The sequence below is a fragment of the Sinocyclocheilus rhinocerous genome, unplaced genomic scaffold, assembly GCF_001515625.1.
Source record: "Sinocyclocheilus rhinocerous isolate Xijiao unplaced genomic scaffold, SAMN03320098_v1.1 scaffold306, whole genome shotgun sequence".
In the NCBI taxonomy this organism is placed as follows: domain Eukaryota; kingdom Metazoa; phylum Chordata; class Actinopteri; order Cypriniformes; family Cyprinidae; genus Sinocyclocheilus; species Sinocyclocheilus rhinocerous.
In genome coordinates, this window is record NW_015662161.1 from 399,119 (window position 1) to 420,225 (window position 21,107).

The window sequence follows — 21,107 nt, forward strand, 5'->3', positions numbered from 1 at the left end:
ATGCAATTAATGGCTAATAGTTTAAAGTACTTAAATAATATCAGTTTAGTATTTTCAGTGACTTAACCTAAGAACCAAATCTGAGAATGACTTAATCCTAATGACCAATAACAACTCTCATGTACTGGTTTAAAATACTGTAAATCAGTTTACTGATTTATGCTGTGCACTTAAAACTGGCGGAATCAAGTTTTTTTATTTTTTTTTTTTTTTGTGAGTTCATTTTGTTTTCTGTTTCTTTTTTGTTTTCTTTTTTTTAGTGCAACATGTTTTTTTTCCCTTGCGGAAGTCAATTCCGTACATTCTCCATTCAGTGATGTTCTACATTGATTTCTACGGTTCGGTCTCTACAGATCTCGTCATACAGATGGGCCTGCCCCTCCATCAACCTATAAGGCAATACCCGGCACAGTGCTCGTGCTCATTCTCCGTCCTCATTCGCTGGTGAAATCTGCCCCGTGTGACGCACACGCATTCGAGCTGACAAACACAGACACACACAGACTCATGGCACATGCACATAACAGAACCTTTTCCTTTCAAGTCAAGAAATGATACGAATGGCTCTCACACAATGCTGTATTCTCGCGTTGTGTTTTCCTCTTAGTTTTGCACATTAAAAAAATGATCGCCCGTTACGACAACTTCCAGGATGGGCTGTTTCCTCTTTGCACATCTCCTCTGGTAAATTGGCACCTCAGAGTTGTTGGTGTCACTCCTTGTTAGTTTATCCACTTGCGGCAGTTGGCGGCTCCACAGTGACATGGGATCTTGCTCTGATCTGCAACCGGGGTGAGCTTGTAATCGTAGCAGAGCTGCAACAAAATCATTCAGAGGTGGTTCAAATTTCAAACCAGAAGCACTGCACTAGTTCTTATGACAGCAGACACTTCAAAAATCTGCCCTTATTCAGTATTTCGCCATATGATCAAAAAGAGCATTATGCGATGTAGTCGAGAGCACTTTAAAGTGCTGTTTCAGCTGTCTGGATCAGAGTGATGTTGAACAGTCAGAGTATAGTATGTAGGAAGGCCGGTACTGTCATTTAACAGTATTATTCAATTATTGTTTTAAAAATCAACTTGTATACAATTTTTTTTTCACCAAGAACCACGGTTTCAGCTAAAAATCTTTATTGTTCTATTGTTAATTTTTGGGTGGATTACTCCTTTAAATGAGTGCCAGATATATATATATATATATATATATATAAAATCTCTAATATCAGCTGATATATCCAAAATTCTGTCATGAAACTCTAGATGGCGCAGTCCAATAGGTCTAACTGAATCTGACATAATGACATCATCACATGGTGCTGGCGTTGGAGTAGGGGGTTGAGCCCGAAGCGTCAATCCTTATAAGGCACGGAAAATAAATAACTATTCCTAACACCATGTCTACACCGGACGCGAGCGGTGCGACAAAATACTATAGAACCACTGATCTATAATAGAGATTCATTATATATAGATCTGTGTATAGAACTCATTATAATCAGTGATGCTGTGTACACTGGATGCGGCGCGACACGACAAATTCCCGACAGTAAACTGCTGCCGCGTTCTATTTATGACGTGCTGACACAAATTTCAAATGATTTTCAACGGTCGCTTTGGTGTTGGTCGGCTAGGCGATATCGCGTTCATAATTGAATGCGATTCATCTGCGATTATGATCGCGATATTGCCTAATTGTCAGTGAACTACGGCTCTGTGTAGTGCATGCCGCTCCATCTGAAAGCAGGTGATGGCGATTTACTACTAATCACGGGACCGGCTTTACTGACGAGATGCGCATGACAATCGCATGCGATTAATTGCACAGCCCTACTTACCACATAAACAGAGTAAGGAGAGATGACTGAGGACGATGGCGAATGATTTGCAGATCCTCAGCACCACTGACAAACATCTAATCTTGTAAAATGTGTGGTAAGTACTGCTGTTCCATAGTATAAACAGAGCACGTGTGATCGCGAATCTCGAAAGTGAAAGCGAAACTAAAAAGTGATTGTGCATTCAAAAGCGCAGTTTCAATGTCCGGTATAATAGCGGCTCCCTGATGCCCGAAATATACTGTATATGTAGTATAATTACCCAATGATATAACTGTGAAAGAAAATATTGAAATATATATTTTCTTCCCATCTCGTATTTATTCCCTTTAGGGGTTTCGTATACACGTCATTTTCTTTCCGAACACGGTATTGGGATGCGGCGGATTGCGGGGGGTATCACGATGCCGGCTCAACATCATGATGTCTATCAGCCATCGGTCTATCGGCCCAACCCTAGTGCATTCCAATGCTCATTTTTCAGGTATGTTTGCACTGTTACCTGATGTGCATATTTCGTTTAGGGTGCATAAAAATGAATGTCACTTTCAGTTGTGCAGTTCATTCTTAATGAATTCCCTCTTTCCTTACCTCTTCTCCCCTCTCGATCCTGCGGGCGGCACTGATGATGATCTTGTGGCCCCGCTCAAACGTCACAACCTCAGCCACACAGTTTGGTGAGCATGAATGATTGATGTACCTACGGGATAAATTTAATTCAAATTAATTAATTTCATTACTACGTATTTCCTAGAGCTCACTTTGAACTTTTCAGCAGCAATTTTTTTCAAACACAATGCCATTAACCATATAAAATTGTAGGGCTGTGCAAAAAATCGAATGCGATTTTCATGCGCATCTCGTCAGTAAAGCCGCTTCTGCTGATTAGTAGTAAATCTCCAGCACGTGCTTTCAGATGGAGCGGCATTTACTACATGAAAATCGCATTAGATTTTTTGCACAGCCTTATAAAATTGTAATTCAAATTTCATAGAAAAGCAAAAGCAGGGGTATCATTAACGAGGTATCATTAATTTCCATAGCACAACCAGTGTGGGATAAAGTTTAAGTTTAACATTTTGGGGGGTTTGTCCTGATACACTACTGTTCAAAAGTTTGGGGGCAGTATTTAAAAAAAATGAATACTAAAAATATGAATCACACTTTCCACAAAAAACATTACGCAGCACAACTGTTTTCAACATTGATAATAAGAAAAAACTGAGCATTTCTGAAGGATCATGTGACACTGAAGACTGAAGTAATGGCTGCAGGAAATTCAGCTTTGCACCACAGGAATAAATTACATTTTAAATATATATTAATATAGATATAAATTATATTAAATTTAAATAATATTTCACAATATCACAGTTTTTACTGCATTTTTTATAAAAAAAAAAAAAATGTAGCCTTGGTGAGCATAAGAGACTTCTTTCAAAAACCCCAAACTTCTGAACAGTAGAGTATCTTAAATAGTAATCCTAAAGCAGTTCACAGATGTTCAGCATTGTGCTCAGAATTGTGTAAAATATAGAAAAGATAACAATGTCAGATTTGACATTGCCCATAATGCATTATTAAGTAATGTACACATTTGAAAGCTGATATGAGAAGCTAAGTTCATTTCTTACCTTGCAGGGCTTCCAGACCGGGTTGCATCGATAACTCGCTCGCCGTAGATGCGGAACATGTACGCTGGGCGGTTCTGTTGGAGAAAACCACACAGATTTAGACAAACGCATTTCGACAGCAAGTCAAGCTAACGTTATTCCCAGCGTTGTTCCCTCAGTGGCTGAGCGAGCTTTACCTTAGCCTTGTACAGCAGCTCTTTCCTCATGGCCACCTCAGCGCGCAGAATATCCCCCATGTATTCAATCACCATGGTCTGCTTCTCAATGTCACGTGCTGCAAACAGCCCAAGACCCTGCAGACACAAGACACATTAGACATGCACCACACCCAAGGCTAGCGCTCGCTCGCTCACACACACACACACACACAGATGTACAGTGCATTCTACACAGCTTCAATTAATAGACATTTTTTATATATATAAAAAAAAAAAAATGTAGCCTTGGTGAGCATAAGAGACTTCTTTCAAAAACCCCAAACTTCTGAACAGTAGAGTATCTTAAATAGTAATCCTAAAGCAGTTCACAGATGTTCAGCATTGTGCTCAGAATTGTGTAAAATATAGAAAAGATAACAATGTCAGATTTGACATTGCCCATAATGCATTATTAAGTAATGTACACATTTGAAAGCTGATATGAGAAGCTAAGTTCATTTCTTACCTTGCAGGGCTTCCAGACCGGGTTGCATCGATAACTCGCTCGCCGTAGATGCGGAACATGTACGCTGGGCGGTTCTGTTGGAGAAAACCACACAGATTTAGACAAACGCATTTCGACAGCAAGTCAAGCTAACGTTATTCCCAGCGTTGTTCCCTCAGTGGCTGAGCGAGCTTTACCTTAGCCTTGTACAGCAGCTCTTTCCTCATGGCCACCTCAGCGCGCAGAATATCCCCCATGTATTCAATCACCATGGTCTGCTTCTCAATGTCACGTGCTGCAAACAGCCCAAGACCCTGCAGACACAAGACACATTAGACATGCACCACACCCAAGGCTAGCGCTCGCTCGCTCACACACACACACACACACAGATGTACAGTGCATTCTACACAGCTTCAATTAATAGACACAGGTTTGTACAGCTGACAGAATGAGACATCAGGTATGTCTCAGTGATTTAGCTGTTTTTATGCCTGTGTGGTTTTAAAAAGCACGGCAGGGAACTGGAAGTGACACTTGATCAGCTGTGGCTCTTTTAGATGACCACACAACCGTGCCAGAGGGAGGAATGCCAATAACACAGGCTTAAAAGAGACATTTTTTTCATTAAGATGCTCTTAGAGGAATGACAGAAACTGTAGTCACTCGAGGCACACCGAGTATTTCAAGGCCTATCTGAATCCCTTCAAACATTTCCTTTTCAGTCAGTCTGATTGAACATGGCCATTTCAGTCAGCTTTTGGCAATATGGATCAGACCGGTGAGATGATCAAACATGTTGCTCTTCACGAAGCGGCTTGTGTGCATGGACTCACCTGGATGCGAGAGTGTGCCAGATACACGTTTGTCTTCCAGTCGCTGGTCAGCCTTCGGTACTGAGATGACTTAGAGTGCACAAAGTGCTTGCTGTGAGATGATCCCCTCACCACCTCCGTTGAGTTCTGGATGCAGTGAGATGTTCTGGACCACGCGGAGAGGATCTTCAGCCTGTGAGGAGACAATGACAGAAACAGAGAAAGAAAACATTATTTCTGTTCCTCATTTCAATAGGAATAAGCAGCAAATTTGCATGTCCACCCCTAAAATATGACTGATATCTGCACGAGGGAATTTTTCACCCGTGCCCTTTTTTGCCCTCAAGTTCCTCACACAGATTGTGCTCATATTGACTCAAATTTGCCTATGCTATTTACAATGACAATGGACCTGTTTTTCAGGGTTTCTGCAGGTTTTATGAAGGTAAATTTAAGAACAATTTTAAGACCAATTTAAGTAATAAATCGAAGGGAACAATACATCAATGTGTTCTCTAAATGTAAATGTCTAGAGTTCATCTACATGAACTATCACCATCTACATAATACATCTAGATGTATTAGCAACAGTTTGAAAACACAACTTCAAACCATTCCTCAATTCATATTTAAATCAATTTTACAAGCAAAAATAGGAATACGGAAATAACTTTTACTGTGTCTTCTGGTCACAGTGCAAAAACATGATGTTCTTCCTCTGTATTTTTGTCTTGTTTTCAAGTGCAAATATGACCCTGGACCACAAAACCAGTCATAAGGGTCAATTTCTCGAAATTGAGATTTATACATCATCTGAAAGCTGAATAAATAAGCTTTCCACTGATGTATGGTTTGTTAGGATAGGACAATATTATATAACTATTTGAAAATAAACAAAATGACAAAACAAGAAAGTCTTGTAATCTGAGAAATTTATTAAAATGAAGTGTTACAATTAAAACAAGAACAAATCTGCCGATGGGGTCAGAAAAATCAGCTCAATTTCATTCAATTTATCAGAAAACAAGGCTTTAACAATCTTCATTTTGCATCTCAAGTAAGTGTATCTTGACTTAAATATGTTTAGGTATTTGAACTAAAAAACAAGACAAAAATACTGATGAAGATATTTATTCTTTGCAGTGCATGCAACATTTAATGCCACAACTTTAATCAACACTTTCTGCTACACTTTAAGACCTTTTAAAGCATTCATTTGAAGAGGGTCAAATTAAGACCAGCAGAAACTGATTTTGCACAAGCAATTTCGCTGCAATTTTGTTGATGTGACCACACCTTAATTTTTCACAATACTGAAATACTGTTTTTACAATATTCAGCTACTGACCTCTCATGATGGGGGTACGTCTGCAACTCAGAACGAGCGCAGCCAGATGGATTCATGGACAGTGGAAGCACCAACATGGGATTATGTCCATAACGGAATCGATACCTCGAGCACGCCTCCACACCCGGCAGCTACAATACAGTGACAAATCAACGAACTGCACATAACTGAACATCTCATTCTACAATATGCATTGAGTGATACTAAGGTTGATTGTACTTACTGATTCAGCAATGCGGGTGACTGCTGAGATGGTGAGCCCAAACAGGTCCTCTCCCTTCAGATAGATGGGGAAGAGTCTCAGCATGCCTGTCTCAGCCCTCCTCTCGGCCACGGGCCCAAGAACCTTGTCCCAGACTCCTAGAGCACACAAACAAATAAAAAAACATCATGTCGCTGTCAGCTAGGACTGGTAAGATTATCTTTAACTGGTTTAAATGAGAGCTACACAATCACACTGAAATTGAAATGATATGGCATAGTGGCCATAATTCAAGGCCTTTTAAAATGATAATTAAGACTGTTATACCACTTAAAATATTTAAGACTTTTTATGACTGTAAATTTGATCAAAGTGAATTTAAGACTTTTTAAAATACCTATGGGAACCCTGTCAGCTTTTATATCAGCATATGTGATTTAATTAATCCAGTGGAGACTGCGGCAGCTGTACCTTTAGCAGTGGTGTCAGTCAGCACCAGATCCTCGTAGCCCTGCTCAATGACACGGATGCTGAATTCGGGACGCCCCTCATGCTCTTCCACAGAGCAGACGTACCGGCAGCGCTTCTGGCCGTGCCGCATGCTCCAGTAGAGCCGGCTCGCCTCGTAGCCAGGTGGAAAGATGGCCGTGGATGAATGAAACGTGGGCAGCAGGGCAGGTGGCAGCTGACCCATTGAATGGAAAAGCAAACTGCCCACTCGGAAAGTATGGCCGCGTTCAGGCTGCTGCACGGCCGCCGCTAACTGTCGCAGCTCATCGCGCTGCACAAACACGCGGCGGAACACGGAGAAGCAGCGAAGCTGCTGTTCTAAGTGCAACCCAGCAGCGGCGCCAGATCCTCGCGGCCGGTGCTGGTGGCACAGCATTGTCTTATCCTTGAAAAACGTACAGCCAGCCTGCAGGGCGCAGGTGAAGTGGTAGATGTTGAGGCAGCGCAGCCGATGGCAGCCACTGGTGGCACCTAAGCGCTGACAGAACGCACAAACCACCGTTTGCCCTCGCTGGCGCGCCAATTCCACGTTGATTAGGGCACCGGCTTGCGTCTCATAGACCTCCGAGGACCAGAGGGCACAGTTGAGGTGCACCCAGGTGTCCAAGTTCAAGTTGAGCAGCCTGGCAGGGCCATCTGTCATCCCATCGCCTATCTGTTGGCAGAAACAGCAGCGGCGCCAGTCTCGAGTGGTTGAGCACGGTCGCAGAGATGAGTTGAGCTGCTGCAAAAGCTCCTCAACTTCCGATTCAGATGTTTGGGTGGCAGCTTTTGGTATCGTAATGTGTACCGTCCATTTTCGCCAGCGCAGGCCTCTCCACCGTTTGCCGTGATGCCATGGTTTGTCTTCCATGTGGCTCTGGGAACGCGGCGTAAGCTTTACCATCACTTTAAGATGACTTTCTGATATGCTTTCAGGTTTGGATTCCATCTTGATCGCTTGAGCTGCCTCGGCTGGGGTGAAAGCCATGTGAAGGTTCGGAGAGGGAGGGGACGGTTTGGGCTGGAGTTGGGCCAGGCAGTGGACGTCTAGCGAGGACATGTTGTTGCTGTACTGGTGCTGGACTTTAGAGGGACACTGTCGCGAAGCACTTTCAGGAAGTAGAGCAACAGATGCCTGGAAATGCAACACAGAAACATGCACAAAATTAATCATGCGTAATCAAGAGCAAATTATCCATCAACAACCACGCTGTTTGCATATGGATTATGACAGAGAAAACAAACCTTGGTGTCAGCGTTCCCATTGGACTGAGAGGAGGATGAGTGTAGAATGAGACAGCTATGACTGCAGAACACCAAACCAGCATCCGAACATAACCGAGACTTCTGGGAGAAATCAGACGACATCAGGTTTAAAAATGCTTGTCTTTTCTTTCTTTAATCTCAAATGTAATAATGTAACTTGCTTTGCTTCTGAAATGACTTTCCTGCTGTCATCTATGCAGTCTAGGGGTGGGCAATATGTCAAAAGTATCATATCGTAATATTTTCAGGTAGGATCACGTTCCATGATCTCATGACGATTATTTTTAACGTTGGTTTTTAAGACTAATTTGGAAGTAACTAAACATTAAACCGTAATAACTAGTGTGAACAGCGTGCACACAGACAGCCGCGTCTCTGACACGCGTGAGTCGCCTGAATGGGTAAATACATACAAAAGTAGCCTGTCAAAATACCTGTCTTGCCAAGTAACTTTTTTTTGTAGATTTAACAATGATTGATCTATATTTACACCGCATGCATATTTATTAGGCACGTTGATATTCTGATCATATTTTTTTTTCCAAGCACATTTTACCAATTCCAAACCACATCAATCTTAATAACTACTATTAATTTTGTATTTAATCCTTTATAAGTGATATATAATTGTCCATGAAGGCTGGAAGTGAATTATTAGGCATGTTTTTTTTTACAGATAAAATGAGCCAAAAAAGAGGTTTAACTATTATTTAAAGTATTATTAGTATTATTATTTAAAATGATTAAATCCCCATGAGAAATATTCAAAACTAATGCAATACAGAAATTGCAAAATTAAGACATGACCACTGGACAGCAAAATGCTCACTGGGACAGCGGGGTCAGAGAAAAACAGGTGGAGAAGAAAAGACAATTTTTAGGTAAAATAATCCTAAAAAATGACCCTCACTTAATAAGAATAACATGCTGAAGTATTGTGAAATACATTAAGACTTATTTTTTATAGGCTTTATGGACAGTTTTGAAAGTTTTGAGTGACTCTTGAAGGACCAGCACCACATGCTCTTGTACCACTGTTTGAAGAATGTATCTTCCAGAATCTGGCAGTAAGTTTTAGGAGCTCATTTGACTAAAATGAGCTCCTAAAACCTTCACTTACTGCCTAATAATTATGTACGCGGTGTAATTTATACAGAGTCGACCGGACATTTTTTGTTTTATTTCAGACTATCTTCTGTTCTGTGCTTGCACACAAACCGCACTGCAATCATTTTCCAAAGTGCCATTTGTGTGGAAATATTACGTTATTATTATAATTAGTCTGTAAACGGCCACTAACAGAGGCCAGAGATGTTGAAGACGGACGCAAAGAGGAGAAAATACTGTAGCAGGCAGAACAAGATCACTGTTCACGATGCGCGAAATATAGGAAGAAAATCCAAATATTGAATTTTATATGAATGTGTTTCTGAGGGGAACTGGTTGTTTTCATTAAAGGTGACATATCATGAAAATCTGACTTTTCCAATTTTTAAGTGCTATAATCAGGTCCCCGGTGCATCTACCAACCAAGGAAACATGAAAAAGATGAACCCAGTGACTTCGTTTTGGTAAGCCTTTTTCTGCAAGCGTCTGAGAAAACGAGCGCGTCTGATTTCGCTTCCTTATGGTGTTTTCTTCTCATCTTGTCTCCATATAACGCATTTAAATTAGTGTTAATACGTGCAGAGCTGCTCTGTTTAACAGTGGTAACCAAGGAAACGCTGTATTATTGCTGTTAAGTGCCACCTGTTGGCAGAGAGTGAAATTGCGTCTCACTCAGCCTGTCTGCTGTTTCTGTTTCGTGCAATGATTTATGCAACATAATTTTACAAAGCTAAATAAAGTCAGACCATTCTGTTTTTGCTTCAGATTTTGAAATTATACAGTCTAATATAAATCAAAGATTGCACATTTTTGTTTTGATCGATTCATGATTAAAATGCAGTGGTTGCCTCTAATCTCAAATGGCTATGAAAAATAAAGGTGCAGAGTGAAGAATATGCAAATGTAATTTTATGTGATTTTTCAATTTCTGTACCTGAACATCTAAAAACATAAATCGTAATTTCATTTCTATTTTTGTGCTATAGGCCTATATTGAATTGTGCATTTGAATTTGTTCATGTGTTCTTATTTATTGGCTGTTCACTTGTCTTTAATAATGTTTGAACTTTATATTTATTTATAGCTAGTGGGGTTTGCTGTGGTATCAAAATTGAAATCGAGAATTGTACAATTGAATTGGTATCTAAAATATTGGTGTCATATAAACTTATTTACTGGAATACAAGATAACATAGATCAAAAACAATGATAACAGCAACTATTTTATTTTTTGTGGCAGGGCCAGTGAAAATGTTGGCAGGGGAAGTAAAAAGTTGAAACACTGACCGGACCGGGCCAGTAGAAAATATCCTTAATATTGAGCCCTGGAATGTAATCTGAAATTAATCTTGAAATCTAATCAAATGTAAAATACAACACTGTATGAATGAAATATTGTTTTTTATTAAAGCTACAAAAATTAATTGGTCAACAGCAGTGAGTGATTTTCTCTTTTAATAACTCCTTTTAAAATCAGCCATGTCACACTCTTTACTTTCCATTCATCCATGTTTCTTTATTGCTCTAAATGTTGGCAGGGCAAGTAAAAAGTTGAAACACTGACCGGACCGGGCCAGTAGAAAATATCCTTAATATTGAGCCCTGGAATGTAATCTGAAATTAATCTTGAAATCTAATCAAATGTAAAATACAACACTGTATGAATGAAGCATACATTGATTTTTATTAACATTACAAAAAATGGTGATTTCTCTTTTTCTGTTGTAGTCTTTTTAACATTAATGACAGACAGCAGCAAGTTTATTAGGCTGCTGTCACTTTAAGACCTAACGTACTCCTATATATATATATATATATATATATATATATACTTACACAAATTCTATTTTCTCCTAACTGTTTACGTTCACCTTAGATGTAACGTGAGTACTGGCAAAGGTGGGCATTTTGACATATTTTTGTGCGCATTTAACCATTTTGGCGCACACCCGAAATGATAAAACCAAATTATATTTTGCGTGTCCGCATTCCGCTCACGATGCAATGTCCACAATGATCTAATCAATAAAATAAAGTCCCAACCTACATTTCACTTGCAAATATGTCAGATGTTTAGAAATAAAATGGGTTTCGAATGACTTTTGAAAACACTAAGAGCAAAACAAAATAACATATTCATACCTGTACTTTGCCCTGCTCATCTTTGGTCATTTTCCTCACACCATTGCCAAGGACAACCACTTTACAGTGTTGACACCATTGTTGCTTTGGTCCTGGGCTTTCCTGTCCCTTCTTATCCCACTCTCTACCACCAACAAGACCTGAAAGATATCCACAGTTGTCAATAAACAGAAAAGGTTTCTCCTACCTGCTCTGATTAGCGTAAAAACGGCAATTACACAACGGTACTAGAGAGCTGTGTCATTTCCCTGTGATGAATGCGATGTAATCTTGAATTGAAACTTTTAATGTGATTCAGTACATTCATTAAGTGAGTATCTGACACAGATGGGCAGACTTCAACAGGATAGAGTTCAGGCCAAGATCACTACTGTGTTTAAGTAGCTTCTCCAATCGTTCACAAAATCAATAGTGATTTTCCATCAGCAACTCAGCCAGACACAGACACAATATTGCACAGTTAACAAGTGATGGATAAACAATTCCTGATTGCTATCCTATAACTGTATTTGTGTAAACAGGCTGCATGCAACTGTCTACCAATCAGGCTAATTGTACTGCTGTATTCACATATGTGACCCTGGACCACAAAACCAGTCTTAAGTCGCTGGGGTATATTTGTAGCAATAGCCAAAAATACGACATATATGTATAATGCACCATAAAATGTATATTTAGTCATTCATTCACCCACCTACTCATTTCCGTCCCATCATTGTCAGATATAATGTAACAAAAGTACTTTATATATTATATATAAAGATAAAATATTTCTTTGGTTTTGATTTTTTTGAATGTATATACACTGCCGTTTAAAAGTATGGGGTCAGTAAGGTTTTTGGAAGAAATTTAAATTTTATTCAGCAAGAATGCATTCATTTGATCAAAAGCAACAGTAGACGCACTCATAATGTTACAAAGATTTCTATTTCAAATAAATACTATTCTTTTGAACCTTCTATTCATCAAAGAGTTCTGCTAAAATCTTGCTTAAAAATCATGGTTTCCACAACGGTCTTCAACACTGATAATAAGGAATGTTTCTTGAGCAGCAACTCGTATAAAAATGATTTCTGAAGGATCATGTGACACTGATGACAGGAGTAATGATGCTGAGATTTCAGCTTTGATCACAGGAATAAATTACATTTTAAAATACATATTTAAATAGAAACTAAACAATTCAAATTGTAATAATACTTCACAGTATTACTGTTTGAACAAAGACAAAGACATATATACCAAGACAAAGACAAGCAAGCGTTCCTCACTTTTGTTAAGGTTGTGCTGTAGCTGCTGTGGTGCTTGCTGTGTGGCTCGTAGTCCGTTCGGCTCATGAAGGGCAGAGGTCATATGCTGTGGATCCACTGAGGTCTTGATGGCCCCCATAGTTCCTCCTGGGCCACTGCTGACCTCGTAGCTGCTGGGGATCTTCACATGGATCAGGTCAGCAATGGCTGCAACAACGTCAGTGATGTTCTGAAAGACCACAGTGAAGAACGTGAGGGGTTTAGATATTAAATCTAGCTATTTATTCTATTTCCGCTCACTGCGTTTGCACTGACTGCTTGTACAATGAATTTAAATTATCTGTCAAATTTTGTGTACGCTCATTCTGTAGCAGGGAAATGGCTGTACTTCCATGTTCTTGTGCTGTCAAACAAGACAAATCCTCTGCAGTCGTGCAAAAAGTGATCACTGTTTCTCACCCCCGCAGCTGCTGGCTTCAGTGTGATGGCGATGGACACCAGCCCAGTGTTGGAACCATTTTGCACTGATCCAAATGGAGAGCCGAAGAACACTGATGAAGGCTCCATCTTGACCTCTCGTAATCTGACCTCTGAGCCTACAACACAAGTGGAATAAACCAAACGGATGAAAAAAACGAATCCACTGTGGTCACCCAGAACATTTAGAATGTAAGTGTAGGCACAAAATTGAAGGAGTTCGTTACCTTTGCCCCTAAAGACAGGAAACATTGGAATTACTGGAGACAGGGCTGGAGAAGGAGGTTCCTCCTTGACCAATGAGAGATCAGGATAGCGGCTGATCTCCATGCCAACGACACTCTCTGGGGAAGAAGACGGGATGAAGCTGTCTGGGGTGTCTCGGTCTTCACATTGCTCCTGTCCCCTGTGTGTACAAGCGAAATACATTTTTACATTTTAGCTGAGAAGTTGAAAAATAGACGAATGGTTAGAAAATACAATCCCTTTTCAGTGAAGTACTGTCCACCTGATATTTTGTTTCCATTACATATATGCACATACTATGGGGATTCTTCTGTTGGGGCGCTTTTGAATGTTCCAAAATAATGAAACTTCTTCAAAAGGGTTTCTTCTGTGTTAAAGCATTTGCTCTGGAATAAAGGTCTGAACAAGGCCTTGATCAACCTTAAAGTGGATTTTAGAGTAATGATGACATTTTTTAAATATTGTGTGTTTTTGCAAAAAAAGAGTTGGGTTTGAGTTTGGCCTTGAACGCAAGTTATTTAGCAGTCAATTCAGTTTGAATTCATAAAAAATAAACAAATGATGTTTGATTATTATTATTATTTATTCACTTTTTTAACGCCATGCCAGCATCAAGGCTATTTTCATGGCGATCTCTGAATAAATTATACAAGGTATACAATTTTAAAAAAGTGTATAAAAGACATTCCAGACGTACACTAGACAAAAATTCTAAAATACATTCAGGTGATACATTTTTAAATAAATCAGTTAGACAATAATGTTTGATAACAACACCTAACAAACCTACTTTTAAAATAATCATGTAAAACAAAATCTTCAAACTATCACTCTAGTGTGGCAGTACAATTACTGGTTTAACGCTATAAATGTACTGTATTATAGAGGGAAGTCTTGGTAGGAGATAAGCTAAAAGTAGAGAAATCTTAAAAAGTAATTATATTATATCCTTTAAAATTAGATAATTATCTATAAAATCATCTTAGAGTACAGAAAGCTTCCCCTAACTGAGGAATCAACCCTTTATTTTAAGGAATTAACTTCTGAGGTCCTTTCTGAGTGTAATTAAGAAACCTCTCAGAAACCTGACCATTGCACGTCTCATACCTAATGCTAAGACTCTTTTATAATATTTAAAAAATAATTTACAGTGATGATAATATTTACTAGCATCATAAAAGTTACTTTAATTCTTAAAAAAGGTATTTAAAAGGGGGGGGGTATGTACACTACTGTTCAAAAGTATTCTGTTTTCAATAAAAAAAAAAACAGAAAAATAGTATTGTGAAATATTGTAAATAACTGCTTTTTATTCTAATATATTTTAAAATAGTATTTATTCATGTGATGGCAAAGCTTAAATTTTCATTAGCCATTACTCCAGTCCCCCTGGTCATTTCATTACTGCTAGTACCTCTAGAACTTAGCAAAAGGGGTGGGCGATATAGCCTCAAAATTATATCACGATATTTCAAGAATATTTGCGATAATGATATTTATGACGATATAGAAAAAACAAAACATGGAACAACGTTTTATTGGTGATTGCAGCTGGCAGGCAGCAGCATTTATTAGTGCAAACAAAATGAAGGGCATTTTCCATCCTTTTCCAATGAGCTACTGTCATCGATGACAGATTACCTAATTTGAAGTGTAAATCTATTGTCATAAGGTGGCAGCAGCAGCTATGTGTTCGACTTGAAGCAGACCGATCGGTGTATGACGTCAAAATACCGCGAGAGTGACTTACCCTTTATTAACACTGCACGCATCTGCGGCGCGTTACGGCTCCGACGCGGCCACTCTAGTCAATGCTTGTGTTTACACCAGCGGAGCTGTGGCACGTTTCAAAAGTGTCCCAGAAGTGGCTCTCCACGCTGCTTCGCTAAAGATATGTGCCTCGCCTATTTTTGAAGGTAAGAGTGTGCGCTCAAATATGCTCTAGAACTGCTCTCACGATACTTTGATGTCATACACCGATCAGTCTGCGCAGCGCTGCTTCAAGTCGAACACACCAACGCGTCACTATATCATTGATAGCGCGATATGACACTTTTTTTAATCATGTACAAATTTATACCGGTATAGGGGCACACCCCTACTTAGCAAATTTCAATTGTAACTCTACTCTGTTAATGAAAATACACATTTGAATGACATACTTTGATATAACAGAAACATCAGTGGGAAGTGTAATCCCAGTTCCTGTTATCTGTCTACTGACCTGAGCTCTTCCTGGTTGTTATGAGGCGGGGTGGGAAGAGAAGCCGGCACATTCACAGTTTTGGGCCCCTGAGCCAGAGCTCGAGCTAGCAGCTCCTCCTCAGCCTTAAACTGCAGCGGTCGAGAAAGCAGCCCTTTGGTGACTGTTGAAACACAACAATTATAATCATTAGTGTCCACTGTCCAATATATTATTACATTTTGTGATCTAAATGTTTTTTTTTTAATCTTTGTTTTGGGCTATTGATATAAATTGCTCACCATCATGGCCAACAATGACGCCACCTTTGCTGGCCAGCTCCTCTGTTGTGGCAAAGCCATTGAGCAACTTCTGGCGCGCCACTGGAGGAGGAGTCGGAGGAAGAGAGGCGGGAGGTGTGGGGGGGTTGCTCAAATTATTCTGCTGTAGAGAGAGAAAAATACGAGTGACCATCTGTATGTCTCATACATGAAATCTAATAAGTGGAGTTTACTGCTGATGTCACGAGATTTGATGCAAGTCATAAAAAAGCTTCAGAGGCAAATGTACAGTCACAGAGTGTTTTATTAGCTGCTCTTAATTACCTTGTAAATCAGCTGGGAGTAATAGTCAGAGACACCGTCCAATGAGGCGCTCCCAAATGTGCCCGAGAGACGGCTCTCTCCGTCCAGCTGTCCGCCCCCATAGGGCATGAAATGGGCAAAGTTCACCCCCACCAGAGGCTCCATTAGGGGCAAGAGAGAAAGCTGCTGGTGCAGTGAAACAATGAGACAAAGAACGACATATGGGAAATGTGAGATAAAGGTCATGCTTAGAAGAGCGTTAGAAGAGACAGAGGTCCTATTTGAGTGTAATTAAGAAACCTGTCAGAAAACTGACAACTTCTCATGTGATGAGCATAAGGTATGAGATACACCTTATGCTAAGACTCTTTATAATTTTTATTTCACAGTGAAGACATTTACTATTATAATAAAAGACAAAATATACTTTAATTAAAACAAATTTAAATATGATATTAAAATAGTATTAAATTGATTTGATCAATTTAGTATTTAGTTAAACTGAACCAAATATGGGTGCAATCTCAAAAGTACAGAAAAAATAATTTAATTTTTAAATGTTTTTGAAAAGTCTCTTATGAACACCAAGGCAGCATTTATTTTTTAGAGTAAAATTAAGAGTATTTTGAGTAATAATTAGAGTAAAACTGTACTATGAAATATCATTACAGTTTAAAATTATCTTTACTCCAGTCTTCAGTGTCACATGATCCTTCAGAAATAATTCTAATATGCTGAGTTGCTGCCCAAAAACATTTCTTCTTATTATCAAAGTTGAAAACAGAAATATTTTATAACAATATAACTGTCTTTATTGTCACTTTAAAACAATTTAATGTGTCCTTGCTGAGTAAAAGTATTCATTCTTTCCAAAACAAACCAAAAACAACAACTGTTAAATTCCTAAAAACTTCTTGACAGAGAAATCTTCAGTCAGGAGCATTTTAAAACTGCTGTGTCGACCCCAGATTCCTCAATCATAGAGGTCATTATCTAAACCAGTGACTTTCTTTTATGTGATGAGCGTTCATAATGTCTCACAGCACTATCCTCCTCTGGCCAGTGATTTCTATTGTGATGATACACTGTCTGTAATCATGTCTGTGATTAAAAGCAGAACATGCTTGACTCATTCTCATATTGCATGACAAAGTGGCTATGACAAACATACGTACCAGACTACTGTGCCTGTGTGTAACAAGAAATTGTTTTAGCAATGCAACAAGTGTATGATATCTAACATTGAGTGGATTTGCTGATAGGTCTTAAATTACTGTAAAAAAAAAAAATTAGCATTTAGTCTTATATCTCAATAAAAATATCTAAACGTCCTCAAAAGAAAGTTTAATAGCTAAACGATTTATTATTTTTTTAAAGAAATAAATTAATATTCTTATTTAGCAAGGATGCATTTAATTGATAAAAAGTGACAGTAAAAACACAATGTAACAAAAGATTTCTATTTCAAATAAATGCTGTTCTTTTGAAATTTCTACTCAGCAAAAAATCCTGACAAAAAATTTAACAGTTTTCACGAAAATATTAAGCAGTACAACTGTTTTCAACATTAATAATAATAATAATAATAATAAGAAGAAATGTTTCTTGAGCAGCACGATGATTTCTGAAGGATCATGTGACACTGAAGACTGGAGTGAAATTCAACTTTGCCATAGAATAAATAAAACTATAACATGTTTTAAAACAGAAAACTGTTATTTTGACCTGTATATAGTATATATATATAGTAATGTAGTAATATATAGTAATGCTAAATGATGAGCAGTAAAATATTACTCATAACGACCACATTTCTGCTTTGGTGTTTATGAAGAGATATTTAAGCCCTACTGACGGGCGTGGAAGTACATACGACTGACCTAGACTGAAAATAAAAAGGATTTTTCATTGTACCTGTTTTAACTGGGTCATTACTGGCTCAGAGGAATACACTGCTTGATCCTCGTCCTCCTCTTTCTTCCTCTTTTTACAGCGGGGAGCTGGTCTGTCTCCGCTCTTGGGTGCCCTCTTGTTCCTCTGTTTCTTCTTGTCCTCTGGAAGAAATGGTCCGGGGAAATCAGGGTGGTTTGAATCCGAGAACGTCTGTGAGGAAGGAAAAATGACACCATCAAGACAAGAGCTCAAAAATACCCATGTTTTGAGATGACAATATCTCCTGAATCACTCACCCCAGTGCTATCCATGGAGCTCTGTCGCAGAAAAGCTTTGAAGTCCATGGATCCCTCTTCCTCTGACCTCAAACTGTCTTCAGACCTCTGATGAGGCAGTGCAGAAGGTGGAGTCCTCTTATTCTTCAGGAGGTGTTTGAGGAGTTCATTCCCAGCTTCTCCTTTCGAGCTGTTGGCTGGACTTCGGCTCGCAGGATGAAGCAACATTCCCTCCCTCTCTCCCTCTACCTTGACCATGCCTAGTCCCATTTCCATCTCCATTCCTTTATGCCCATGGCAGTCACTCGCCTCCACCTTCTCCAATTTGATGTTGGACAGGATCCTGTCATGCATCTCCTGTTGGCATATGGCCATCTCTGGCCCTCCACCGCAGCTGCCTTCAGAAAGCTGGCGCTCCAGCTCAGAGTGGAGCTGGCTGCTCATGGAGCCTGGTGTAGACGATCCAGGCTGGGACGTCTCGCAGAACTCATGGTCGCCGAAGACCATTGGGTTCCTTGTCGGTGTGGATGATGTATCTGAGACGCAGGGTGTTAATGGGGCTGTCAGGTCCGAGCGAGGTGTGGAAGGAGCTCTCAGTGACTCACAATCATCATCTTTCTTCTTCTTGCGGTTCCTTTTCTTCTTGCCCTTCTCCTCCGGAATGATGTTGGAGTACAGCTGGATCAGTGACGGACCGGGACCTGGAAAGTTCGGAGGCAAGGGCATGGGACCCTCCATTGGGAACTGATGCCCTTGAGTTGGTTTCTGAGGCATCATGTTTGGCCCAGGATATCTCTGAGGTCTAGCTTGTGCCTGGACAAAGTTAGGCCCATGGGGTGCTAGGTTCTCAGAAACAAACCCCGGTCCCATTTCCTGAGGGAATGGACCGTTACCCATCATTGGTCTGGATGGTCCTCCAACGAACCCTGGTTGCATGCCTTGCTGATGTGGAAATGGTGGACCTTGCATCTGCTGCTGCATTCTGGGTGGCTGCATGAAGTCCTGCGGTAGCTCCTGGTTGTAAAAAGGCATTTGTGACAAGGCCCTCATTGTACCATCTTGGCAGTTAGGGACTTGCTGTTGCTCCATGCAGTGTTTCACATTCTGTCTTTCCACCTCCTTCATAAGCTGCACTCTTTGCCTCTCCTGCTGCTCCCGTAGCCGCTCCTTGCGCTCACGCTCCTGGAAGCCTTCACTAAATGGGTTGGTATCGTCGAAATTCACGTGAGAAGACTCGCCACCTGCCTGCCCCTGACTGGGCCTTGCCACTGCCGGCTGCGTAGGCTGTGCCTGCACTACTTGAGCGGGCATTACTCCTGGCATTTGAGGTGCTCCACTGGGAACAGGTGCACCAGGGTGCCAACCTGCTGTGTTGGTCACACTAGTTGCATCTGGTTGGCCAGGGTGGAGACGAATGGGCATCATGGGACCCATCATAGGTTGGTTCATTGGGGGCCCAACTGGCATCATGCCAGCATGGGGCTGCATTGGTGGCATTCCATGCATCATTGCAGGCTGCATGCTACCTTGTTGCTGCTGATTAACCCTGTACTCCTCTATCAGCTCTGCATGCTCCTTCTGCTGTTTGCGAATCTGGAAAAAGCACAGGAAAAAATTGGACTGAAACATTTACAACTACATGTATTTTTCCATTCATTTAAACATGTCCTTGACAATTACAAGAAAATGTCCCCAAGTTTGAGGGAATATGTCCTTGTCTTTCTAATATATAGCGGTGAATCTTTGAAACAATGTATGTATGAATTAAAGGTAGGGTAGGCAATTTTGGAGAGGCTAGCAACAGCAAGCTAGCTTTGAAAGCGTAAGATCCCACTCTCCCTGCAAAATCAGTCTCCAAAGCCACGCCTCCTCCAAAACGCATGATTGCGCACAGGCAGACCAGAGGCTAACCAGCGAAACGATGAGAGAGTGTTGGTGAAGGGTTGAATGCAACGCTGTCAGATGACCTCATGTCATAATATCACAATAATAACGCCTTCCATTCTCACGCTGATGACGTATCATGTCTACGTGAACAGGGTGCGCGGAAGGATGCAAATACATACGTTGACAGGCAGGTAGGACAGCCTATCGTAGCCCTCGGACCGAGGGATATGATTGGACAAACATTTTATGGTCCTATGCCTTCCACAGATCAAGGTTATTATAGTTTTGAATTTTTAAATTAGTTTTATTTTGATATCGTTTTCAAATTTGCTATAAAATTCAGTTTAGTTTTTATTAGTTTCATTAATATTGCTGTTAGTTTTAGTTTATTTTTTATTTTGTGAACACATTTTTATTTAGTTTTTATATAGTTTCAGTTTTAATTAAAGTTTAGCAGAATTAACAGATAACTTCCAGAGCGCAAGCCAAAGAAAGACTTAGGCATAATTTAGCCTTATAGGCAAACGTCTAGCGACACAAAATTAACGCATGCTAAGATTGATTAAATGGTAAAATTATACAAATATACACCGAAATGAAGCAGTCAAGCCTTTTTACTAAAAAAATCTACACAAGTTGTTCTTAACGTCATATCTAATTATGTGTATTGAGATATTTGATATGAAAATAAATGTAGCCTAATTTGGTTATGATGGTTAGATGTCTTTTTTCTTATTTAACCATAATCATGATATTGTAGCCTAACTGTCATGTCTTGCTCACTTTTCCGTGAACAACTGCGCATAAATCATAACTGGGACTAATGAA

The 21,107-nt window shown here is 39.8% G+C and overlaps 1 protein-coding gene across 1 annotated transcript in view; it reads right to left on the reverse strand.

Moving 5' to 3' along the window:
* Positions 1-216: 216 nt before the first annotated feature.
* The window catches only part of LOC107727489 (histone-lysine N-methyltransferase 2C-like), a 120,581-nt gene continuing 99,690 nt past the window's right edge, over positions 217-21,107 (reverse strand). Inside the window, exons 44-61 of the mRNA XM_016537362.1 lie at positions 18,414-19,985; positions 18,139-18,327; positions 16,246-16,410; positions 15,943-16,084; positions 15,683-15,824; positions 13,440-13,618; positions 13,195-13,331; positions 12,757-12,964; positions 11,486-11,625; positions 8,216-8,317; positions 6,950-8,105; positions 6,500-6,636; positions 6,277-6,407; positions 4,950-5,121; positions 4,311-4,427; positions 4,135-4,208; positions 2,429-2,537; positions 217-815 (exon numbers count right to left, since the gene is read on the reverse strand). Of these exons, the coding sequence (XP_016392848.1) occupies positions 723-815; positions 2,429-2,537; positions 4,135-4,208; positions 4,311-4,427; positions 4,950-5,121; positions 6,277-6,407; positions 6,500-6,636; positions 6,950-8,105; positions 8,216-8,317; positions 11,486-11,625; positions 12,757-12,964; positions 13,195-13,331; positions 13,440-13,618; positions 15,683-15,824; positions 15,943-16,084; positions 16,246-16,410; positions 18,139-18,327; positions 18,414-19,985 (4,965 nt within the window). The 3' untranslated portion in view covers positions 217-722. The remainder of the gene's footprint in view (positions 816-2,428; positions 2,538-4,134; positions 4,209-4,310; positions 4,428-4,949; positions 5,122-6,276; positions 6,408-6,499; positions 6,637-6,949; positions 8,106-8,215; positions 8,318-11,485; positions 11,626-12,756; positions 12,965-13,194; positions 13,332-13,439; positions 13,619-15,682; positions 15,825-15,942; positions 16,085-16,245; positions 16,411-18,138; positions 18,328-18,413; positions 19,986-21,107) is intronic.